At 42.6% G+C, this 18,623-nt stretch overlaps 1 protein-coding gene across 1 annotated transcript; it reads left to right on the top strand.

Moving 5' to 3' along the window:
• Window positions 1–1,084: 1,084 nt before the first annotated feature.
• LOC115203182 (serine-rich adhesin for platelets-like) lies at window positions 1,085–3,974 on the top strand. Its single transcript, XM_029767620.1, has 6 exons — window positions 1,085–1,870; window positions 1,996–2,126; window positions 2,593–2,782; window positions 2,879–3,060; window positions 3,159–3,245; window positions 3,349–3,974. Exons 1-6 carry the CDS (start codon window positions 1,627–1,629, stop codon window positions 3,928–3,930), a joined length of 1,416 nt encoding a protein of 471 aa, XP_029623480.1. The 5' UTR covers window positions 1,085–1,626; the 3' UTR covers window positions 3,931–3,974.
• Window positions 3,975–18,623: the final 14,649 nt, after the last annotated feature.

Genomic DNA, 18,623 nt, shown 5'->3' with positions numbered 1-18,623 from the left:
ATTTGGGACCAAACCTACATTTGTTATTGAAGTAGAAGTCCTGGGAGTGCATTCTGACGAAGAACAGGAAAGGTAAGACCATTTTTCTTATAGTAAATCTGATTTTGGTGAAGGCTAAACTTGCCGGGTGTCTAAATAGCTAGCCCGTGATGGCTGGGCTATGTACTTAGAATATTGCAAAATGTGCTTCATCCGAAAAGTTATTTTAAAATCGGACATATCGAGTGCATAGAGGAGTTCTGTATCTATAATTCTTAAAATAATTGTTATGCTTTTTGTGAACGTTTATCGTGAGTAATTTAGTAAATTGTTAGTAAATTCCCCGGAAGTTTGCGGGGGGTATGCTAGTTCTGAACGTCACATGCTAATGTAAAAAGCTGTTTTTTGATATAAATATGAACTTGATTGAACAAAACATGCATGTATTGTATAACATAATGTCCTAGGTGTGTCATCTGATGAAGATCATGTTACGTGTATTTTGATATTGTGGATATTGTTATGCGCACTACTTTTTGTCTATGTTCTGTGTTTTGGGCACATTTTATGTTATTTTGTGTGCTTGTAACGTCCGTCTGAAGGAGTATACCAAGGCGCAGCGTGGGTTGGGTTCATCATATTTTAATTAACATGAACCAGCAAAACAATAAACAAAACACAACAAACGAACAGTATTGCAGGCTACTCACAGCTATGCAAAATCAACTTCCCACAAAAGACAGGTGGAAAAATGGCTACCTAAGAATGGCTCCTAATCAGCGACAACGAAGTACAGCTGTCCCTGATTGAGAGCCATACCAGGCCAAAACACAGAAATACAAAACAAGGATAGGGAACATAGAATGAACATAGAAATGTAAAATATAGAACATACATCAAAACCCCAAAACACACAAAAAAAACACCCCCTGCCACGCCTTGACCAAACTACTATAACAAATAACCCCTTTTACTGGTCAGGACGTGACAGTGCTGTCATTTTGACCGGAAAAAAGTGCGCTTGTACACTACACTCTGCTCTCCTGCACCTGACTTCGCCTCCGATACACACTCCTAACAGAGACAGACATACAGTTGTAGGATCTTAATTTGATCCAGTTTGCTATAGCAGGAAAATAATCTTACAGCTATAGGAAGTTTGAATGATTATGTGGATAATAATTTTGTAAGGTTTGATACATTGTTTATTTAGGCAAATCAAGTCTGACATTTTAAAATGTAATACAATCCAAGTTTGCATTTCTTGTTCTGCAGTACAAATCTCAGAAACAAAAGAGTGATCAAATTAAGATCCTACATCTGTACAGACAGACAGACATACAGACCTTCAGGCAGACTTGGTCTATAGAAATAGGCTGTTCCAGTGTTCTGAGTGGATATGTGGATAGGTAACTAACTTGATGATGTCACAATGCTCTTTTCCAGGGACGGAGCACTAGTTATTATAAGGGAACATTATGAGGTAACATGTTGCCAAGGAAACACACTTATGTCATAATCTAAGTAAACATTAAAACTGTCAGACAAGCTCAGGTAGATCGCATTAGCTACATTCGGACGATCTCTCAACCTATAACTGATTTGATTGATTACAACAATACCTTGTTACAGCAACCTTGTCGTGACATGGGTCAGAGACTAAGTGACCCTGTCCCTGAGGTATCCCCTAGGGAGAAACCAAAGGAGACACAGGAACATAAAGATAAACCCAAGGAGAAGAGGATCCCTCAAGCCCTGAACTTTCTTCAGCTGTTTACACTGCTGAGCTGCGTCAAGGTGAAGAAAACACCCTTTGATCCCTCCCAGAGTGGTGAGGGGAGAAAGGGAACAACGATAAACGAGACAAACAACAATAATGACTCTGATACTGGTGAGTGTTAGGAGTTGTATATTGATTAGTGCTGCTACATAGTACAATTATTTAAGCTTCACATTGAAAAAAACAGGTCACATGTCTTAGAAATGTTTCACTTACATGCTTGGACTACTCTGCAGGTGACGTGAAAAGGATCAAGGACAAGAGTAAAGGAAAGGTTGGGGGAGAGAAATATTACATTGAATCTCAGGACCACAAATGCAGAACCACACCGGAAAAAGAAAAAGACATTAAACAAAGACCTAACTCGGTAAGACATCCAAATGTGCTTATTAATGAGGATTTACCAATGCATTTGACAACTGATAATGACCATAATAAGGAAAACACAGCATATTGTGTTGATTTTGATCCTTTGACATGGCTTGACAAATGTGATAATGTCACAATGCCCCTTCGGATGGGGTAGGCCCTAAAAGTTATTAGGAAACGTCTATACGGAATCCATGGAACGTCCCAACTCTGACCTTTGACGTTTGAAATTGAAATGGTTAAGGTAGGGGTTAATGTTAGGGTTTAGGGTAGGGACGTCCCAAGGATCACGGACAGCACTAACCCTAGTTATTATGGGGTAACATTATGACATGCAAACACACTTAGGAAATAATATTTGCTGCCAATCAAGCTAGAGCTCATTGGCTACATATATTCAACATTGATATTGTAGTTTGAAATATCAGTAGATTTCTAACTGATGTACTGATTGCGACACTGAGGTCTCCCCCAAGGAGAAAGCAAAGGAGACACAGCAGAAAGAGAAGAAGAAGAACATCCATCCAGCTGTGGCGGCACTGCAGCTGTTTACTCTCTTCTGCTGTTGTGGGAAAGTCAAGCTGAGGAAGACTTGTCCCTCTCAGAACAGACAGAGTAGAAAGGACCAGGACAAAGATAATGCATCTGATACTGGTGAGTGTTATGGGGTGTCTGTTGATTAGATATAGATTGAGATAGGCTCCACTTGGAAGAAAGTGTCTTCAAAATCAAAATGTCTAATCTACACAGGCTCGGACTTGTCTGGAGGTGATGTTACAACCAAAAGGGTAAAGGACAAGAGTAAGAGAAAGGTGGGGAGGGAGAAAGACCGGACTGAAGTTCAGCTGTTGAAATCATCTCAAGACCACGAACCCATAAGTACAACACCAGAAACAGACAAGGGAACTAATTCGGGACAAAGACCTAACTCTGTGAGACAACCAAACATGCTGTATCATATTTTATTGTGAGCAAAAGATTTTTCCCATAATGCTGTGTCATCATTGGGTGTTACAATTGTGTTATGCAGGAAAATCGAAGGACACCCCGGCAAGTGAAGACCCCTGTGGAGGAAATATACATAAGACCTGACTCTCCAACTCTACCACGTGCCCACGTAAGTTACTGAAACCTAAATTACTATACGGACAGACAGAGATTCAAACATCTAGACAATTTCCCCTATGACCTCAACCTAACCACCCTTTTCCTCCGTGTAGAGCTCCCTCTCTCAGTTTTCCCTGGCTAGGAGCCTGGCCATCCTCCCGCTGGAGTGGCAGCTACCTGGAGTCCCTCTGACCACCTCGTCTATGGCAACTAGGACAGAGAGAAAGCCATCCTCTACTAACACTTCGACACATGCGCAGATGGAAACACAGACAACAGATATGAACACAGACTCACAGACCACTGCCACCTCTCAGAGCCAGATCTCCACGGTCTCATCGGAGACCATGATAGATTTTCACACGTCAGACTCCATTACCCAGACCTCCACTCTTGACATGGCACTGACCCCTGAGAGCACTAAGGACATGATCACAACTGATGAGGATGTGAAGGATGACTCTGCTAAAGATTTGATCTCCACCCTAACAGACACCTCTATGGAGAAATCCATCAGTGTGACCAGCCTGAAAGACCTCATCGCTGAGTATGAAGATGACAATGAGCTGAAGGATATGGCTGCCTCCGCTATCCCCGATACTGATAATGCCGATGAGGATGCAAAGCTGCTGGTGCATGCAGCACTTCATGACTCCATGTTGACAGTGGAGACCGAGCTGCCTCTGCATCTCTGAAGAGTCAATAGGCCTAATGAACATTTCAATGTAGCAAAAGCTATACTATGATCAATTAATAAAACATTTTTTATGTTCACTACTGTTGATATGTGGCGCAGCATGTTTAGATTAGACCTATTTGTTTGAATTCACCAAAAATAATAAATATTACTGCCATGGGAACAAGCAAACCACTACAGGTAGGGGAGAGTGAATACATCAGCATAGAGTTCATTTGGACAATAATGATCCATAGGCATATTGCATTCTGTAATGTATGAAATAACATCCACCTGCAGCGAATACAAATCAGATGTGTTCTATTTTCTCCCTCTGTCCTTCCCTCCAACATCCAGATGAGGTTTAGATTGTCATGTTATCCAGCCCTTAAACTGTTTAGCATTTTAATAACACCTCGCAAACTCAGGGCCTAATTACCTTTGTTTCACATGCATCAAATAGAGTCCTCCTATCACCACATATCTGGGCCACCTGAAGGTGCTGTGTTACTGGTGGGTTTCCAACAGATTACAGGGAGATTGGTTAAGTAAGTCAATCTAAATAAGGATGGTGGGAACATCCTCATACTACAGCACATCATTCTCTTTGCCTATATTACAGGAGGGGAGGATATATTGGTGTCATCAGAGTAATTGATTAGCACACATTCTGTATGTGTCGTTTTATCACCTTGAATGGTGACAGAATAGAGAGCTTTGAAACTATTCAATTAAGTGATAAAATACCAGGTGAAAAATGCTCCGTTAGAAAATCACTTTGAGAATTTAGGTATTTTATGAATTCTCACAGGTAAGATATCGGACAAACTTCACTTTTCTGTTTCTGTCATGCCTGTGGTCACCAGCTGTACAGCCTCCCCAGAGCTGCATATTCCAGTGGCCTACATGCATGGATAATGAGCTGAGAAGTAGTAGTAGCAGCACATCGTTTAGGGCTACAGCCAAGCTGTCCTTCACCTGAAAATCCCCCTAGTTGTACATGAGTGCACTCTCCACAATAAAGATCAGCCTGACATCAACATACTGTTGACAAAGTAGACATGGAATGAAATCAACATAACATAGATACTGTAATATGTATGTAATTAAACATGACGTTTTTGATGACTGTTAATCTAGAAAAGATGCAGAACATTTTAACTCTGAAAGGGGAGGGAGAGAAGAGAGAGGGGGATGAATGGGTGGATATAGAGGAGAGACAGTAGGAGGGATGGTGAGATGTGTCCATCTATGAATTTAAATATTAATCTACCCAATAAGGGGATCAAAGGGTCTCTCACCCAGGTGTACACACAGACATGCACGTACACACAGACATGCACATACACACACCTACACACACACACAAAAGCACACACACACGCTCACACCCAGTCCTCTATCCACATGAAGTGGTCAGGGCATCACAGTAATCTCGTTACAAGGACATTGAGAGAAGCCATTTCTTTCCTCTTAGAGACTGTAACATTGATGAGGTCTCCAACAAGTCTGTTAAACAAAATATTACATCATCATTTTAATCCAAGTACTTTTCATATGACTGCACAGTTAGGTACATATTACTTCAGTGAGGACCATTAATAGAGATCCACACTCTTTTCACACTTCGGTAGGCTATCTATGCCAGGGGCTATTCTAGATCCTGAGCTACGAGTATCCATTGACCTGACCCATCATAGCTTTAAGTGACCAGTCTATCCTCAGGGGGATACTACTGACAACACATTGAAAATGGGTGGGGTTATATCCCGCCTGTTTGTCACTGTCCGGGGGTATCGTCGGATGGGGCCACAGTGTCTCCCGACCCCTCCTGTCTCAGCCTCCAGTATTTATGCTGCAGTAGTTTATGTGTCGGGGGGCTAGGGTCAGTCTGTTATATCTGGAGTACTTCTCCTGTCTTATCCGGTGTCCTGTGTTTATTTATTTATTTATTTTACCGTTATTTTACCAGTTAAGTTGACTGAGAACACATTCTCATTTACAGCAACGACCTGGGGAATAGTTACAGGGGAGAGGAGGGGGATGAATGAGCCAATTGTAAGCTGGGGATGATTAGACAGCCGTGATGGTATGAGTGCCAGTCTGTGTGAATTTAAGTATGCTCTCTCTAATTCTCTCTTTCTCACTTTCTTTCTTTCTTTCTCTCTTTCATTCTTTCTTTCTTTCTCTCTCTCGGAGGACCAGAGCCCTAGGACCATGCCTCAGGACTACCTGACCTGATGACTCCTTGATGTTCCTTTTCCACCTGGCCGTGCTGCTGCTCCAGTTTCAACAATTCTGCCTGCGGCTATGGATCCCTGTCTTGTTCACCAGACGTGCTACCTGTCCCAGACCTGCTGTTTTCAACTCTCTAGAGACAGCAGGAGCAGTAGAGATACTCTGAATGATCGGCTATGTAAAGCCAATTGACATGTACTCCTGAGGTGCTGACCTGTTACACCCTCGACAACCACTGTGATTATTATTATTTGACCCTGCTGGTCATCTATGAACATCTTGGCTATGTTCTGTTATAACCTCCACCCGGCACAGCCAGAAGAGGACTGGCCACCCCTCATAGCCTGGTTCCTCTGTAGGTTTCTTCCTAGGTTCTGGCCTTTCTAGGGATTTTTTCCTAGCCACCGTGCTTCTACACCTGCATTACTTGCTGTTTGGGGTTTTAGGCTGGGTTTCTGTACAGCACTTTGAGATATCAGCTGATGTAAGAAGGGCTTTATAAATAAATTTGATTTTTAAATAAATTTGATTTGACAGCCAGGCTCTATTACGGTCTGTCATCTGCTGTTTTTGCTGGCCCTGTTCATTGGACATGATGAAATGTGTGTGTATGCGATCCTAGGCATGCATGCGTGGTTGCAAATGCATATATGTGTGTTTGTGTGTGTGTGTCTGTGTGAGTGTGTGAGTGTGTGTGTGTGTGTGGTGTATGACTGAGGGTTGGAATGAACAGTCAACTATTTCTCAATTGTGCCTAGATTCAGAGGGAGTGCAATAAGACAGAGATGTATGAATGTCCCCTGAGCAATCAGAGACATTATGAGCCATCATGGGAAGAAACAGGGGAGAATATATACAGCATGGTGCAAGACACTGAAACAATGAATGGGTTTGATAGACAAAAACATTGAAGTTATACTCTACTACCGTGTTTCCCAACTCCGATCCTCGAGCACCCCCAACCAGTGGAGGATGTCTCATTTTTAATGATTTTTATTATTTAACCTTTATTTAACTAGACATGCCAGTTAAGACCAAATTCTTATTTACAATGATGGCCTACACCGGCCAAACCCAGACAATGCTTGGCCAATGTTGCAACACCCTATGGGACTCCCAATCACAGCAAGTTGTGATACAGCCTGGATTCGAACCAGGGTGTCTGTAGTGGCACCACTAGCACTGAGATGCAGTGCTTTAGACCGCTGCGTCACTCGAGCATAATAATGGCCGGAATGGAGTGAATGGTATCAAACACATGGTTTTCATCTGTGTGATACCATTCCATTCACTCCATTCCAGCCATTATTATGAGTCGTCCTCCCATCAGCAGCCTCCACTGCCCCCAACAATACATATTTTAGTTGTGGCCCCGGACAAACACACCTGATTCTAGTTGTCAACTCAACATCAAGTCCTTGACAAGTTTTTGTCCAGGGCTACAATACAAATGTGTACTGTTAGTGGTACTGGAGGACTGGAGTTGGGAACAACTGCTCTACTACAAAATTATTGAACAAATAAGTGATTGGAAGCTGACTTCTGTGATAATATGATACTATATGATACTGATACTCTTTATCAGCTGTATCTTTCTCCCTTCCTCTAAACAGTAGAGTTGTATTGTTAATTACACAGACATTGCTCTGTCAGTAAGAGCTCATGGAACAGACATAGCATCTCTCCATCCCTACACTGGGGAGTGGGGAGCCATGAGGACCTACTTTGAAGTTCTCCACAGACTAGTTTATTGGTGGAGCACACTGATGGAAGGTAGAGGGAGAGGGAGGAGGTATGGAAAGAGAGAGAGAGAGAGAGAGAGAGAGAGAGAGAGAGAGAGAGAGAGAGCGAGAGAGCGAGAGTGAGAGAGAGCAGCCAATGGAATGTCAGTTCCTCACTATGACAGGATTATTAGACCCGATAGAGATATTAAAGTAATCCATTGGTAGAGCTAGTGTATTTCCACATCTTCCACTCCTGTTACAGGATGACACAGTGAGTGAGATTGAACAGGTTGGCACTATTAACCCCCCATCTCTTTAAATCCTCCTCATCAACAGCAAACAGCCATCAGCCATTCTGAGACACACTTAGATAATTCATATGATGATACAGCAGTAGCAATACAAGGATATAACATCTATAGAAGAGAAAGGAATGCTTATGGAGGAGGTGTTGCTATATACAGTATGTTCAGAGCCATTTTCCTGATCTTTTGTCATGTGTTATTGAAGTGTTATGGTTGCAGGATCACTTGGCACATCTAAAGCCTTTCCTTTTGGGGTGTTGCTATAAACCACCAAGTGCTAACAGTCAGTATCTAAATAATGTTTGTGAAATGCTTGATAGTGTATGTGATGTAAACACAGAGGTCTACTTTCTTGGAGACCTGAATATTGACTGGTTTTCATCAAGTTGTCCACACAAAAGGAAGCTTGTCACAGTGCCTGCAATCTGGTTCAGGTTAATAATCAACCTACCAGGGTGTTTACAAACACTACAGGAACAAGATCATCCACATGTCTTTTTATAAATTATTATTACATTTTTACTAACACTGTAGAACTTTGTTCTAAAGCTGTATCCATACCCATTGGACGCAGTGGCTATATCCAGGAATGTCAAAGTTCCAAAAGCTAGTCCTAAAATAATGTATGAGATCATATAAAAGATTTTGCTGTGACTATTATGTGGATGATGTTAAAAATATTTGTTGTTCTGTTCTGATGTGATTAATAAGGAGCATCCAGACTCTGTACTTGATGAATTTATGAAATTGCTTCTTCCAATTATTGATAAACATGCACCTGTTAAGAAAATTACTGTTAGAACTCTGTGGATTGATGAGGAATTACAAAACTGTATGGTTGAAAGAGATGGGGGAAAAAGAAGTGGCCAATAAGTCGGGCTGCACATCTGATTGGCTGACTTACTGCTAATTGAGAAATTATGTGACACGTGACATGTACCGCACTGACACAAATGACTGATGATTGGTTTAAAGAAATTGATAAGAAGATTATGGAAGCTGTACTGTTAGATTTCAATGCAGCCTTTGATATTATTGACCATAACCTGTTGTTGAGAAAATGAATGTGTTATGTGTAACGGCCGTCAAAGGGAGTACACCAAGGCGCAGCGGGTTGAGTGCTCATTTTAACGTTTATTTTAATAAACTTGAACACGTAACAAAAACAAGAAAACGAATGACAGCTAAACAGTTTTGCAGGCTAACCCTAGCAGTGCAAAAACAACTTCCCACAAGGGACATGTGAAAACAGGGCTACCTAAGTTTGACTCCCAATCAGCAACAACGATATACAGCTGTTCCTGATTGAGAGCCATACCAGGCCAACACAAAGAAATACACAACATAGACAGAGCATAGAACTAAAATACATAGAACATAACCAACAACCCCAGAATACTCTAAACAAACACCCCCCTACATAAACACACATCCCAACAAACCCCGAACCACATAAAACAAACACCCCCCTGCCACGTCCTGACCAAACTACAATAACAAATAACCCCCTTTACTGGTCAGGACGTGACATTATGGCTTTTCATCCTCTGCCATATTGTGGATTCAGAGCTATCTATCTAATAGAACTCAGAGGGTTTTCTTTAATGGAAGCTTCTCTAATGTCAAACATGTAAAGTGTGGTGTATCGCAGGGCAGCTCTCTAGGCCCTCTCACCTTTTTCTATTCATATCAATGATTTGCCACTGGCATTAAACAAAGAATGGGTGTCCATGTATGCTGATAGTTCAACGATATACGCATCAGTAACCACAACTAATGATGTCAATAAAACCCTTAGCAAAGAGTTGCAGTCATTTTTGTAATGGGTGGCCAGTTATAAACTGGTCCTGAACATCTCTAAAACTAAGAGCATTGTGTTTGGTACAAATCATTCCCTAAGTTCCAGACCTCAGCTAAATCTTGTAATGAATGAAGTGTCGGTTGAACAAGTTGAGGAGACTAAATTACTTGGTGTTACCTTAGATTGTAAACTATCATGGTCAAAACATATAGATTCAGTGGTTGTAAAGATGGGTAAAGGTCTGCTTTTTTGACACCACACTCCACAAAGCAATTAATGCAGGCTCTAATTTTATCTTATCTTGATTATTGTCCAGTCATATGGTCAAGTTCTGCAAAGAAAGGCCTAGTTAAGCTGCAGCTGGTCCAGAACAGAGCAGCACATATTGCTCTTCATTGTAATTAGAGGGCTAATATTAATACTATGCATGCCAGCCTCTCTTGGCTGAGGAAACACTGACTGCATCACTTCTTGTTTTTATAAGATTGTTTGTATAGTCAACTTACACACTTACCCTACAGACATGCTGTAACATGCGTCGTATAGAGGGGACCAAGGTGTGGCGTGTTGAGTGCTCATGATTATTCTTTAATGAAAACTAAACACTTTTACAAAGAAACAAAATGACAGCAAACAGTTCCATCAGGCAACAGACAACAAAACGGAAAACAACTACCCACAAAACACAATAGAAAAAACCCCAACAAAATATGATCTCCAATTAGAGGCAACGAGGACCAGCTGCCTCCAATTGGAGATCAACCCCCCCCCCCAAAAAACATAGAAATAGAAAAACTAGAACTTAAACATAGAAATAGAAAACATAGAAAACCACCCAAAACATCCCCTGTCACGCCCTGACCTACTTTACTATAGAAAATGGCATCTTACAAGGGTCAGGACGTGACAGTACCCCCCCAAAGGTGCAAACTCTGAATGCCAAAAAAAAATAAAAAATAACAAAACAAAAAGGGAGGGTGACAATTGTCTATGGCGGTTCTAGTGCAGTACCCAGAACCTTACCATCCAGCAGATTCTCCAGCAGCGGAGGGGGCTCCGGTTCGGGGCGTAACCCCCACGCCGCCCGCAGATCCCTCTGCTTCTGTAACACCGGACCGTGGATCGTCGTCGGATGAACCGGACTGTAGATCGCCGCCGGAGGCTCTGGGCTGCAGGCCGCCACCGAAGACTCCGGGCTGAGGAACGTCGCCGGAGGCTCGGACTGGGGAGCGTCGCCGGAGGCTCCGGACTGGGGAGCGTCGCCGGAGGCTCCGGACTGGGGAGCGTCGCCGGAGGCTCCAGACTGGGGAGCGTTGCCGGAGGCTCCGGACTGGGGAGCATCGTTGTAGATTCCGGACTAGGGACCGTTGCTGCAGGCTCCATGCCATGGATCATCAATACAGGTTCCATGCCATGGATCATCAGTGGAGGCTTCGTGCCATGGATCATCTCTACAGTCTTCGGACCATAGATTATCACTGGAGGCTTTTCTCGTGGAGCTGGAACAGGTCTCACCGGACTGGAGAGATGCACTGAGGACTGGGTGCTCAGAGCAGGCACCGGCTGTACTGGGCTATGGAGGCGCACTGGAGGGAGAGTGCGAGGAGCAGGCACCGGATGTACTGGGCTATGGAGGCGCACTGGAGAGGGAGTGCGAGGAGCAGGCACAGGACGTACTGGGCTATGGAGGCGCACTGGAGGGAGAGTGCGAGGAGCAGGCACAGGACGTTCTGGGCTTATGGAGGCGCACTGGAGGGAGAGTGTGAGGAGTAGGCACAGGACGTACTGGGCTATGGAGGCACACTGGAGGGAGAGTGCGAGGAGTAGGCACAGGACGTACTGGGCTATGGAGGCGCGCTGGAGGGAGAGTGCGAGAGGCAGGCACATTCTCACCACAATAAGCACGAGGAGTTGGCTCAGGTCTCACCCCTGGCCCCGCCAAACTACCCGTGTGCCCCACCCCAAAATTTTTTTGTGGCTGCCTCTCGTTCTTCCCCGGTAGGCTACGATACCTGGCTATTACCTGGCCCCAAGTCCAGGTTCTCCTTTCAATCCAATCCTCATTAGACCAGGTATCCATCTCTGCCCGGGCACGCCGCTTGATCCAATTGTGTTGGGTAGTTCTGTAACGTGCGTCGTATAGAGGGGACCAAGGCGCGGCATGTTGAGTGCTCATGATTATTCTTTAAAGAAAACTAAACAAACAAAGAAACAAAACAACAGCAAACAGTTCCGTCAGGCAACAGACAACAAAACAGAAAACTACCCACAAAACACTATAAAAAAAAATAAAAATAAATAAATATGATCTCCAATTAGAGGCAACGAGGACCAGCTGCCTCCAATTGGAGATCAACCCCCCCCAAACAAACATAGAAATAGAAAAACTAGAACTTAAACATAGAAATAGAAAACATAGAAAACCACCCAAAACACCCCCTGTCACGCCCTGACCTACTTTACTATAGAAAATGGCATCTTACAAGGGTCAGGACGTGACACATGCCACCAGGTTTTTTTTCACACTCCCTGTGTCCAGAACAAATTCAAGGAAACGTACAGTATTATACAGAGCCATGAGTGCATGGAAGTCCCATCTCAGATAGCACAGCTATAGTGAACAGCAAACCTGGTTTCAAAAAACAAATAAAGCAACACCTCACAGCACAACACCTCTCCCCAATGTGACTTACTTGTTGTGTGTTTGTACTGAAATGTATGTGTAACTGATAGATGCACACACAGACTACATGTTAATGTTTTTAAATGTATGTAAATTGTAAAGTTTTTTGTTTGTAATATCTTGTTCGTTATATGTCGGACCCCAGTAAGACTAGCTGTCCACCCTTGGTGTCGGCTAATGGGGAGCCTAATAAATCAAATCAAATCAAGAGGGGATACGATGTGCTCAGTGCAGCAGTCAGTAAACTGACCATGGTGAACCAGTGCACCTCCTGTCCTGACTGAGCAATTGATTTCTCCACTCTCTGGGAACTGCATTAGCCAGAACACATTGGTGGAGAGAAGGTCAGTGTCATCACGATGACGGAATGTCATTTTCACTAAACCCAGCAGTCAGGCAGACGCATGCACGTACACACACGCACAAACACAGGTAGACGCATGCATGTACACACACGCACAAACGCAGGCAGATAAACAGGAATGACTACACACAAATACACATATATTTGTGTATTGATTCTGTTATTACAACACCTTGCAACAATCACTGAGATAACACCTCTAGACCAGAATACCAAGGTACAGTATATCAAACAATCAGTCTAATGTTTTTATAAAGCCCTTCTTACATCAGCTGATGTCACAAAGTGCTGTACAGAAACCCAGCCTAAAACCCCAAACATCAAGCAATGCAGGTGTAGTAGCACCTGTATATGATTCCTCACCCTACCTAGTTCTGCTTGGTTTCATGTATGAAGTTAAAATGTTGATCCTGTGATCAACGGTGGATCATGCCTGTGACCACAGTGATGGAGGTCGTAACACAGAGACATGGCCTGTATTTGTTTAGCTAATGGACATCACTAAAAGGAATCCAATAAGCCATCAGGATACACCCTGTGGCCATACAATTGTCTAGGGGTCTGAAAGGAAGACTGGGTAGAGTGGATAAAAACACTGACAGACACACATAGAAGAAAACACACATTGTCCCTCTACAAAACACTTCCTACCAACACACCCACATGTAAACCCCTATGAAAGACACACACCCTGCATTTATCTGGCCGCTAATGGGCTTGGCTGGAGGATGAAGGCATTTGTTATTGTCTTCAGGAGAGGCCAAGGTTTGTACATCATCACTACCCAGGAGGCACCACTCTGATCTCTCCGCACCAATCTCTGTGTGGAGCTCTCTGAGGATTCACCCAGGCTCACTGCCCTGGGAAGCAATCTAATCTTCGCTGGACTTTACGAGCCTTTCTGCCTTTACAGAGCTGTATGGCCAAACTGTAGCCAAACACTGAACTGGCAGTTTTGATCATTTTCAAATTAATGGCAACAATAATGATCTTTACTATCATTGGATATAAAACATATTATGTGTGTAACTGTCGTGGGAGGATAAAAGACTCTGAGAGCGAGAGAGAGAGAGAGAGAGAGAGAGAGAGAGAAAACAGGAGTATTCATTGGATAAATGGACTGACATTTTTTAAGCGAATCAATTCAGTTACCCCACTCCATCTTGCACTTGTGTGTTCCCTATGTTATGATGTAAAGCCTATGTTATGATGTGTAGCCTATGTTATGATGTGCAGTCTATGTTATGATGTGCAGTCTATGTTATGATGTGCAGTCTATGTTATGATGTGTAGCCTATGTTATGATGTGTAGACTATTTTATGATGTGTTTTTTGCTAAACAGTATATTAGACAGAACACCATTCATGATTGCCATACACACAACATTTGGTCATTGACATACTGTACGTAGTGATTTGATGCTCTCTGGTGGCCTTGTAAGGCATAGCAGCACATCACTGCCTCGCCATGCTCTCCTACACAGATAGCAAAGATGGTGGATAATGAAGATGCTACATAAAGCCTGTTAACCATAAAAACAAAAAAGTCAAAGTTCCTGTCTGTGTAAGTGGGCTTTTCCACCGTGCATTCTCAAAGATGGTCACAAAGGAGAGGGAACGCCCACTTAGACAGGAACCTTCACAATTGTTTTCAACAGGAATCTGCCCGATAACAGCTGGCTCTGGTCTACCTATTCCCCCTTCACCCCCGCTCACCCCACCCTGCCCGATAAGAAAAAAAATTGCCTGTGAGATGTTTTGCTTTCTCTACCGTCTCTGCTGATAGGACACGTACACTATCAAAAGAACACACAGGTGAATGCAAATGGATCAGAGGAGCAACAGTGACTGTACTTACTTGAAAGGAAGGAAACTCAACTGGAGATGTAACAGTAGAAGGTATGTTTTGTCGAGCATAGGGGGCCGGAGAGGGGAGAGGAGAGGAAAGGGATAGAGCAGGTGGTAGGGGAGGGTGTGTAGATAATATCTCAAATACTCCAACTGTAGAACAATGTTATGATGCCTTCTTCCCCACTATAACAGCTATCTGAGCTGTGTTTTTCACAGTACATCCAGAAGGTTGTTTCTTTCCTCTTGGATTGTGTTGAGCGGTGCAGAGGTTTGTGGGAGAAAACACAGTGCATGTACCATATCATTAATGTGTTTTGTTATTCCCTGGCCAGAAATAAAAGCATTTATTTTGCCAACAACCGACTGGTTGTGACTAAAATAGGCCTACAAGTCGAAATGTTCATTACACACTCTTAGAAAAAAAGTTTAAAAAAGGGTTCTTCGGCTGTCCCCATAGGAGAACCCTTTTTTGTTCCAGGTAGAACCATTTTGGGTAATATGTAGAACCCTCTGTGGAAAGGGTTCTAATTGGAAAATAAAGGGGTTCTTCAAAGGGTTCTCCTATGGGGACAGCCAAATAACCCTTGTAGGTTCTAGATAGCACTTTTCTTTCTAATAGTGTACCAAAGACCTTGAAATAACGAAAGATAGGGGTGGTAGGATGATGCTGTACTCTGGTTCTGGTCAAGGACTTGATATAATCTGTCTAATCTGATACATTTTGTTGTGGTGCAGTTCAGTTGGTAGGTTATCACTCCTCCAGTGATTGCATCTCTGCAACTATGCAGCCAGAGTGCTATGAAATAACAACCTTATCTGCGATTTAGTAAGTAGTCTACGTATCGACCCTTGGGTGTGTGTGATTACAACTCATTGGCAAACATATAGTACCAGTCAAAAGTTTGGACGCACCTACTAATTCAAGGGTTTTTCTTTATTTTTACTATTTTCTACATTGTAGAATAATAGTGAAGACATCAAAACTATGAAATAACACATATGCAATCATGTAGTAACCAAAGAAGTGTTAAACAAATCAAAATATATTTAATATATTAGCCACCCTTTGCCTTGATGACAGCTTTGCACACTCGGCTTTGCACACTTGGCATTTTCTCAACCATCTTCACCTGGAATGCTTTTCCAACAGTCTTGAAGGAGTTCCCACATATGCTAAGCACTTGTTGGCTGCTTTTCCTTCACTCTGCGGTCCAACTCATCCCAAACCATCTCAATTGGGTTGAGGTCGGGGGATTGTGGAAGCCAAGTCATCTGATGCAGCACTCCATCACTCTCCTTCAAATAGCCTTTCCACAGTCTGGAGGTGTGTTGGGTCATTGTCCTGTTGAAAAACAAATGTCCCACTAAGTGCAAACTAGATGGGATGGCACATCGCTGGAGAATGTTGTGGTAGCCATGCTGGTTAAATGTGCCTTGAATTCTAAATAAATCACAGACAGTGTCACCAGCAAAGTACCCCCACACCATCACACCTCCTCCTCCATGCTTCACGGTGGGAACCACACATGCGAAGACTATTCGTTCACCTACTCACAAAGACACAGAGGTTGGAACCAAAAATCTCAAATTTGGACTCAACAGACCAAAGGACAGATTTCTACCAGTCTAATGTCCATTTCTCGTGTTTCTTCATCGTATTGGTGTTCTTTAGTAGTGGTTTCTTTGCAGAAATTTGACCATGAAGGCCTAATTCAGGCAGTCTCCTCTGAACAGTTGATGTTGAGATGTGTCTGTAACTTGAACTCTGTGAAACATTTATTTGGGCTGCAATTTCTGAGGCTGGTAACTCTAATGAACTTATCCTTTACAGCAGAGGTAAATCTGGATCTTCCTTTCCTGTGGCGATCCTCATGAGAGACAGTTTCATCATAGCACTTGATGGTATTGCGACTGCACTTGAAGAAACTTTCAAAGTTCTTAAAATGTTCCATGTTGACTGACCTTCATGTCTTCATGTCTGGACTCTCTTTGCTTATTTGAGCTCTTGTTGCATTAATATGGACTTGGTCTTTAACCAAATAGGGCTGTCTTCTGTATACCACCTCTACCTTGTCACAACACAACTGATTGGGCTAGGGGGCAGTGTTCGGAAGTTCGGATGACTGACGTGCCCAAAGTAAACTGCCTGTTACTCAGGCCCAGAAGCTAGGTATGCATAATATTGGTAGTATTGGATTGAAAACACTCTAAAGTTTCTAAAACTGTTAAAATAATGTCTGTGAGTATAACAGAACTGTATGGCTGGCGAAAACCCGAGGAAAATCCATCCGAAATGTCAATGCTAGCCTACAAATAAATAGGACCCAGATTGCAGTTCCTATGGCTTCCACTAGATGTCAACAGTCTTTAGACAGGGTTTCAGGCTTGTTTCTTCAAAAATGAACAAGTAGTTGTAGTTTATCCAAGGTGTCCCTCATTAGAAAAGTAGTCTTGTTGCGCGCGTGAATAAGGTGCGTGCTCTTCGTTATGTATCCTCCCTTTTGAACATACTATTCTCCTACTTAAATATTATCATTTATTTAGATATTAGAGTACCTGAGGATTAATTACAAACATCATTTGACTTGTTTGGATGAACTTTACTGGTAACTTTTGTATTCGTTTGCATGCCTGTTGAACGAGTGGATTACTGAAATCAATGGCGCCAACTAAACTGACATTTTTGGATATAAAGAAGGACTTTATCGAACAAAGCGACCATTCATTGTGTAGCTGGGACCCTTGGGATTGCAAACAGAGGAAGATCTTCAAAAGTAAGTGATTTATTTTATCGCTATTTGTGATTTTTGTGACGCCTGTGCTGGTTTGAAAAAGTATTTTGATGTTGGGCGCTGTCCTTAGATAATCGCATGGCATGCTTTCGCCGTAAAGCCTTTTTGAAATCTGACAAAGCGGGTTGGATTAACAAGAAGTTAAGCTTTTAAATGATGTAAGACACTTGTATGTTCATGTAATTTCAATTTGGCGCTCTCCAAATTCACCGGATGTTGTCGAATTTGATCCCGGTAATGGAATCGGAGCCCTAACAGGTTTTAAGAAGGAAAGAAATTCCCCAAATTAACTTTTAAAGGCACACCTGATAACTGAAAAGCATTGCAGGTCGCTACCTTAAGAATCTGTCTTAGAAAATGCCAATAGTGTGCAAAGCTGTCATCAATGTGGCTACTGGCTACTGTGAAAAATCTCAAATATTATATATATTTTTTATTTGTTAAACACTTTTTTGGTTACTACATGATTCCGTATGTGTTATTTCATAGTTTTGATGTCTTCACTATTATTCAGCAATGTAGAAAATAGTAAAAATAAAGAGAAACCCTTGAATGAGTAGGTGTGTCCAGACTTTTGACTGATACTGTATGTGTTTATTTAGTTTATAGCAGCCTACTGCAGTAGTGGATTTCACTCTGCAACAGAGTGGGGAACGCTATTACAACATTCTGTGTTGTGCCAGGACAACAATCTCTCCCTCAATGTGATCATGACAAAGGAGCTGATTGTGGACTACTGGAAAAGGAGGGCAGAACAGGTCCCTATTCACATTGACGAGGGTGCATTGAAGCGGGTCGACAACACATTTTCCCCCTCAGGATGCTGAAAGGATTTGGCATGGGTCCCCACATCCTCAAAAAGGTCTACAGCTGCACCATCGAGAGCATCCTGACCAGTTGCATCACCGTCTCTGGTATGGCAACTGCACGGCATCCGACCGTAAGGCGCTACAG

This window comes from Salmo trutta, chromosome 12, assembly GCF_901001165.1.
Source record: "Salmo trutta chromosome 12, fSalTru1.1, whole genome shotgun sequence".
NCBI lineage: Eukaryota > Metazoa > Chordata > Actinopteri > Salmoniformes > Salmonidae > Salmo > Salmo trutta.
This window is presented reverse-complemented; position numbering and strand designations above follow the sequence as displayed.